General features: G+C 40.4%; 1 protein-coding gene across 2 annotated transcripts; it reads right to left on the reverse strand.

The window, feature by feature from the left end:
• Nucleotides 1-276: 276 nt before the first annotated feature.
• LOC146000252 (uncharacterized) lies at nucleotides 277-5,956 on the reverse strand. 2 transcript variants are annotated; one of them, XM_083137681.1, is made up of 4 exons: nucleotides 5,751-5,956; nucleotides 3,549-3,930; nucleotides 1,588-1,721; nucleotides 277-403 (listed from the first exon to the last, which is right to left on the reverse strand). In XM_083137681.1, exons 1-3 carry the CDS (start codon nucleotides 5,913-5,915, stop codon nucleotides 1,627-1,629), a joined length of 642 nt encoding a protein of 213 aa, XP_082993807.1. In that variant the 5' UTR covers nucleotides 5,916-5,956; the 3' UTR covers nucleotides 277-403; nucleotides 1,588-1,626. The 2 variants fall into 2 exon arrangements, with proteins under 2 accessions (XP_082993807.1, XP_082993808.1); XM_083137682.1 differs by lacking the exon at nucleotides 277-403 and having other exon boundaries at nucleotides 1,587-1,721.
• Nucleotides 5,957-7,233: the final 1,277 nt, after the last annotated feature.

Consider the following 7,233-nt stretch of genomic DNA (forward strand, 5'->3'; position numbering starts at 1 on the left):
CTGGCAACACTTGCATGATGACCAGTTTCGAGGACAAATAAGACAGGACAAGTTTGCGAGTTCGCTAACAGCACGCACCTGCAAATCCTTCCGTAACTGCCTTCGATACGAGCACGTTCGCTAACAGCACGGCACCATACGGAAGCCTACTCTACTCTGCCCTCCCTTCAAAGCGGGAGTGCGGTGCACAGGAGTCGCGGGTCTGCACAGGCTCTTTTACCTGTGCTTCCACTTATAGTAATGTTTTGATTAAAAATTAAAACAAATACATCAAGTTTTTTATGTTTTTATTCGTCGTGCTGAAATATTACAGAGGAGTAATACGCCCAGGAAGAAAAGCGTTCAACTGGTAGTCGGTGGTGAGTGATTTCAGCAGAAAGCAGTTGATAGAGTTGGTTCATTCCTGAAATACAAGAAAAAGATAACGCTTAAACAATGGACTTGGGAGGACTGCTGTCCCATCAGCCCCTCCCTTCATCACGCCATGGACTTGAAGTAAGAGAATTTAACCTGTTTTCCACTATTAGCTCAAGTCACCCACTTCTATAGGCGATCCCATGTTAAGAATTCAGCTTTTACTTTTGAGATCACCACCCCCAAATAAGTGTGTTTTTCAGAAAGTTAAGTCGTAAATACGTAGTTTTATGTCTTGAAAAACTTATATTCCTCAAGTTTAAAAGTGAGTATTAACTGCAATTAATTAACTACAAGAGTGTACGATAGTTGGAGATATTTTCAGATAATAATAACGTATTATATATTCGGGGAAGAGGGAAATAAAAAGTTTGCAAAGAGTGAATATATCGTACTACATTTACAGTTTGATGTGAAATAGTAACCACATAAATAAGTATATACCGACAAGACGTCTACAGAATGCATTTAGTACTTAACACATCGAAAGGAAAGTTCTTTGTAATATTACCTTCTGAGTAGCATACAACCAGGATACGGCATCAATAAGTAGCTAGCCGTCAGTTTATTAATGTTATCTCGAGCCATAAACTGTACATGGGATTATTTCTTATGTAGGAGAAAACATCTTACATCAGGAAATGTACATTCGTGTACTCGATTTCGTGTGTTCAGCTTCTGGCATTCTTCCCTATCTGCATATTGCAACGCTAGCGCATAGATTTGGAATTCATTTGAATGGCTAAATTCACCTCTTACCGTCGTTTCGTCATTACGAGGTAAGTTTGGGTACGTAAATAGACTGACCGGTGAAATATTAGTAAGATAAATTAACAAATGGAAACCACTCGGAAGACGAGACTTAGGTAGGCCGAAGAAACAATGGGAAGATGAAATAATAAAAAAGATTAGAAAGTAAGAAATTGGACGAGAGCATCCAGGAAAAAATGGAGAGAGATATTGTTGAGAAGGGCAACACATTCAATGTGGTGCCTTTTGAAGAAGATGCGATTAGATTCCGAAAGGATGATAGTCACGTATCAAGTGTAGATTCGCCGGCTCAGTGGCCGACGTGCTGTCCATCTCACCACCGAAATTCGAGCCCCGACCTGGCGCGATTAGCCAAAATCAACAGAAATAAGACCAAACACAAGTGCATATACCTGAACTAACCTCTGCACATTTATGTTCCCACTGTGGACGTCCCGTCGCCTAGGCAATGGAAACGTCAGCACAGTTCCTGTATTCCTCCTGTGGACCACAGCCCATGGCGGAAGTTCCATCACCACAGTCTCCGAATCTGTTGCCTGTTGGGGAAAAAGCTAGAATTAGAAAACAAGATCCGGACGGCATTTATCTAACACTTATCTGCAGATAAGGACTACTCTGCATTCGGTTGTACATCCTGTGGCTTGTCTGGTCAATACGAACACAGCCGCTGACTTGGAGGGGTAGGAGAGTATATTTTCTCCCTTCAAATATCTCACACTCTCTCACTCACTCTCTAACCTTCTTGAACCCGAAGGTTCGTGGCTGCAGCAACACAGGCCTGCCATCTGTCCCTATCCTGAGCAAGATCTATATACTCTTTTCCATTACTACCAACTTCCTTTAGGTCCATCTCAACATATCCCTCCATCGTCTTGGCCTTCCTATAGGTCTCTTACCATCAGGTTTCCCTACAAGAATCCAGTAAACTCCTCTTTCCTCTCCCATTCGTGCCACATGGCCTGCCCACCTAAGTCTTCTTTATTTAATCATTCTAATAATATCTGGACATGAATACAAATTATGTAGTTCTAAATTATGTAACCTTCTCCACTCACCTGTCTCCTCATCCCTTTTAGGTCCAAATATTTTCCTAAAGATCTTATTTTCAAATACTCTCAATTTGTGTTCCTCTTTCAATGTAAGGGACCAAGTTTCGCATCCATATAATATTACAGGCAACATTACTGTTTTGTATATTTTAACTTTTAGTTTCTTAGATAATAAACGAGAAGACAAAAGTTTATGAAGAGAGAAGTAACATGCATTTCCTGAATTAAGCCTGCTTTTTATTTCCTCTTTAATATCATTTTCATTTGTTGGTATTACTCCTAAGTAAATCCCAATCTCTACCTTAAACAATTTTTTCTTCATTATTTTGAATGGAAGGATATAAGCAGTGTGGTATTTGAGAACTTTTTAGTGGGTGATGGGTTTCCTTTGTGTGTACTAAAATTTTCATCTTCAATGAAGAGCCAATTTAATCGAAACTCATATCCACACTTACACACTCACACACACGCACACATATCTTATTGCCTCGTTTCTCTTGACTTCCGTAGCACAGTGGTTAGCACACTACACTGCGACGTCAAGGATCCAGGGTTCGAATCCCGGCGGGGTGTGGGTGTTCCTTGCGTGTCCTTCAGCAATTTCATCATATTATCATTCATTCTCATCTTCGCGATTATCCAAAATTGGCCTCAAAACGAAGTAAAATAAAGGAAAGCAATCAATCATTTTTTTGAGCCACAGATGATTATATAAGATTTATTCTGATTAACCTCAGCTTGTTTTACCTGTGCCAACCTTCACTGAGGAGTAGTCAGTACTTCGCGCTACGACTCCGGAGGTTTCCGGTTCGAATCCAGGACTGGGTATGGTGTTCTTTGTGTGTCCCTTCATCAGTTTCATCATATCAGTCATCCTCATCGTCACGATTACACAAAAGTATCAGAAAAGCGAAGCAAAATAGACCAAATCAATCGATCGGTTTTTGCGCCACAGATGAGCATCGGATTGGTCTCAGTTACCTTTATCCATCTTCGTCGCCTTGTAAGCAAAGGATCCTGGGTTCAAAACCCGATGGAGGCACACTAGTTCGGATCCTACTTTAAACCAGAGTTGTTAAAGATCCAGAAACACAATAAATTTTAATGGGTTCTATTAGGATCCGCAAAAGGACCGGAACCATTTTTCCGGCACAATTTAAATTCGGTATGCCTTGCTGATTTTCTCCTGGACCGGAATTGAATTTATTTAAAGTTACTGATCCTTAAACGACCATGCTTTAAAGTGTAGTTCCAGTCCCGATTAGCCTTTCTGTGCATAAAGTGGACTTATAAAGCAAACCTAACATGACTTACCAGATCTCCAGAACCATTGCAGAACGCAGTAGGTACACTTGAGACCAGCGGGCAACTTCAGCTGGACATCGTAGTCTCCAGCCACATGCTCCTCCATGATGAACTGGGTTCCAGATCCGTCGGCCAGTTCCAAGAGGTTCTGGTCGAAGCACGCCTGCGTTTCCTGGGTGCTGGGGTTGTCCCTCGGGCACACTCTGAACTCGAAGAAGCCGATGTGTGGTGCCTGGATGGCCAGTGTCACGGTGATGGTCTGGGCTTCAGTGTAGTTGGCTACCAGGATGTTCTTTCCATAGGTGCCCCCTGCTTCGTTGGGCCTGGGGCGGGAGGCGGCGTAGTCGTCACCGCATTCACCGCACTTTCCTCCGTTCTGCACCCATTCGACCTGCGGAAAAAAATTAAATCAGCTTTTTGGGAGTGGCGAGTTCCAAAAGTTCCCAGGCGCGATTTTTCTTATTTCGTTTGGCAACGCTGAATCTAGTTGGAGCAAAGCAATTTCTGCCACAAGAATCAACCATCCTCCAATATCCACTTTCAGATACACTAATAACTCATTTATCCGAAATTTGTTTTAGTAAATTTTTAAAATACACGTGCATGTGCGATTCCATGTTATATAACATTGTACGTACATGTAAGTATTATGTACTGCAACTCCAATGTCCGTGTGTGACCAGTGTTACTCTGATCAGTTCATTATGTTTGCTCAAACATCATTTCATCAGTTCATCATTATTCCTCATAGTCACAACTTAAAATAACCAGAATAGAAATAGGTGGAACTCAGTAATTTACGATACATGTTTAACGCAATATGTTCCTGATTATCTGAAATTTTGTTTATCCGAAGCGGGGCCAGTCCCATCTAGACGAGTATTTAGTTTAACTGTTTTTATTATAAATGGTTAGATAAAAATATAGACCTACTAGAGCAAAGTTGGCAACCTCTCTCTACAACTTGTGCTCATTACGTAGAAAATTTCAAAGCTATTCTTTCAGTTGAAAGAAGTTCATTAAGCAAAAATAGGTGGCAGGCAATGTCGTTAGAGAAAATTAGACAGCAAAAAGAATGTTTTATCACCGAACTAACTTCCAAACAATTTATATTCCTGCACTTTTATAGTATTAGTGCGAGTTTCTTTTCAATTCACAGTCATGTTTTTATCAAATTATTTTCTATTACCAAACTTCCTTCACCCGAGGATACATTTAAATCAGTGCCATTTATCTGAAAGGCATAAAAGTGTATAAATGTTCACGTATTTTCATGCCGAGCTTCGATTATTAAATTATTGTGATTAATGAATGTTGCCTGATTTATAGAATATTACCTTCGGTAGAATATAGTATGATGCTTCATGTAGACCCAACAAGTATACTAAAGAAAGAATGGTGTGGCTTCCACTTGAAAATGACTACAGGCTACATCTATAGACTACGAAGTACTCATAGATAGTTGACTATAAGTAAACATGTGGTGACCAGCACAGTAGTAACAGTGGGAATTAGAATTATCCTGCTTTTCAAATGTTGATAAGGTGTAAGAAGTGCCTCTCACTCTGTTTTACAATTACGAGAATTTTTCTGTTAAATATTACACACGAATTTTCATTATTAATTGAAATTTTACTACTGTTGTCTCGTTATTGCCACATGATTTTGCTTCATTTCACATTTTCCCAACAGATGGTGCTTAAAACATAATGAGATTGTTCTTGTTGTATATAAAACTGTTTTTATCTCGATAAAAACTAGCTCTTACTAAAAATTGCACCTTCCTTTCGTAAATAGTGTCGTAAATTATGTTTAGTGTCGTAAACACTACTTCTGTAGACTGTGCAATTGTAGTGTACAGCACAATGCTGTTCAATCATCCATAGAGTAATTAAATGAATCGAAACAAGATTAGATTGGGATGGAGTGATTCCAGTTTTCTGCATTGTTAACGCAATGGCTTGACGCCCACTGAGATGCTGGAAAACGCCGCAACAGACCTGTTTCCGGTGTCTCAGTGAGCGATAACCTTTAAGATAACTTGCAGACTTCCGGAACGGAAATTCTCGCTTCGGTTCTGCGCGTTTCCCTGCGTCCCTGATTTCAATAGAAACAGACAACAGAAGTTCTGTTGCGTTCTGTTACCGCGTTTCAGTGGGCATTAAGCTTTACAGTTACCTAAGAGTATTACATGTGTTCGGAAAAACTTACATCAAAGCTGCCGCAGTTGAGTCCATCGTCGTTGTAGTTGGGTGGTGTGTCGTAGCCATATCTCCACATGGAGGACCTCATGGGCGGGTTGGACATGTGTCCATGTCCGACCACCTGGTGGACCAAGAGGAGAGCGCTGACGAAGAGGATTCCAGTACGAGCCATCTTTTTTACAGATCTGCTGCGATGCCAAACACAGCAAACTATCCAGCTTTTATACAGAAGTTTTATCTAGAGAATCTCAAGATACGTGGCCTGGAAGTGATCGTGAGTGGACAGGGTACTTGAGTAATGCCAAGTGTAAGGGCATGGCCTTACTTAATCTTTGACGAGTGACCTTTAAGTGCAGGCACGTGACTGATATTCTATCCGATTGTTGATGAGGTAGTTCGATTGATAAGTTGCGCGTGCCATCGATAACAATGAGTGGTTTCGCTTGAATTGTTGTTACCTCATGTGTCAGTTCGCGAAGCAGTATGAGTTGTTATCGTGAACAAAGGAATGCAGATGTAGTAGCATTGCTGATAGCACGTTCTCAAATGTAGAAATGTTATAATAATATTCAGGAAATATTCTAGACGTGCATGTTTCGATATGTATATGTTTGGGATCATATTTGTTGTATTTTAAGCGCCATCTTGCGTCAGCTTGTAATGTAATGCTCATTATAACGTTACAATAAAAATTGCTTTGAAAGATTTGTCCTCCCAGTGTTTTATAAATACTTTTTATTTAACGTACAAATCTGTGTAGTTTATGACAAGAGTTGGTATGAGCATTTTCGTTCGAAGAAGGTTTTACTCAATAAAAATTATGTAAGGAAAACTCTTACAAGTAAGGGAACTGTGTGCATGGTTACCTAGCTTAACCAATATACCAAGAATACCTAAGTAGACATTTGCAGAAAGCGGCACTCAAATAGGAAAGGTGTATAGAAGTGAAGATAAAATCATGACCAAGGTAACAAAGAGTGGCGGCGATTAGGGGGGGAGGATGGGCAGTTGCCCCCCACTTTTTGCCACATTTGCCTCCGCACTATACTAAACATTATCTACAAACGGAAACATACTGTCTTTGCCCCCCGGTTTTGGTGTCTTGCCCCCTGGTTTTGGAACTCAATCGCCGCCACTGCAAGACAGTGGTTCCCAAAGTGTGTGCCGTAGCTGGCTTACAGGGGGCGCCGCGAAATGTTCCAATATATTCAATCAATGATATGATTGCTCTAAATATGTGCTTATTTAGTACTTTTCACACATAATATGTCTGAATTTGAAATATGTGTATATTTTGTAACTTCAGGCAAGCAACTCAACCACACTAACTGAGCATTGCAAGTGTTAGATGGGCCTACATTCTGACTTGCGCGGAAAGATCTTAAAACATTTAAGGGCGCCGTGAAACAATGTTTTGGAACCCCTGAGTTAAGAGAAGTTGATGAAACCAACATCAAGACTGAACCGTTAAGAAGAAATAGTATCGTTAA

This window comes from Lepisma saccharinum, chromosome 16, assembly GCF_977018435.1.
Source record: "Lepisma saccharinum chromosome 16, izLepSacc3.1, whole genome shotgun sequence".
NCBI classification, from domain to species: Eukaryota; Metazoa; Arthropoda; class Insecta; order Zygentoma; family Lepismatidae; genus Lepisma; species Lepisma saccharinum.

Excerpts from the sequence above, each read along its gene's own strand:
- LOC146000252 (XM_083137681.1), bottom strand. The coding sequence starts at position 5,915 with ATGGCTCGTACTGGAATCCTCTTCGTCAGCGCTCTCCTCTTGGTCCAC. Across the intron at positions 3,931-5,750 it reads TCAACTGCGGCAGCTTTGAT|GTCGAATGGGTGCAGAACGG; the intron begins GTAAGTTTTTCC and ends TTTTTTCCGCAG. Across the intron at positions 1,722-3,548 it reads GCAATGGTTCTGGAGATCTG|GCAACAGATTCGGAGACTGT; the intron begins GTAAGTCATGTT and ends TTTCCCCAACAG.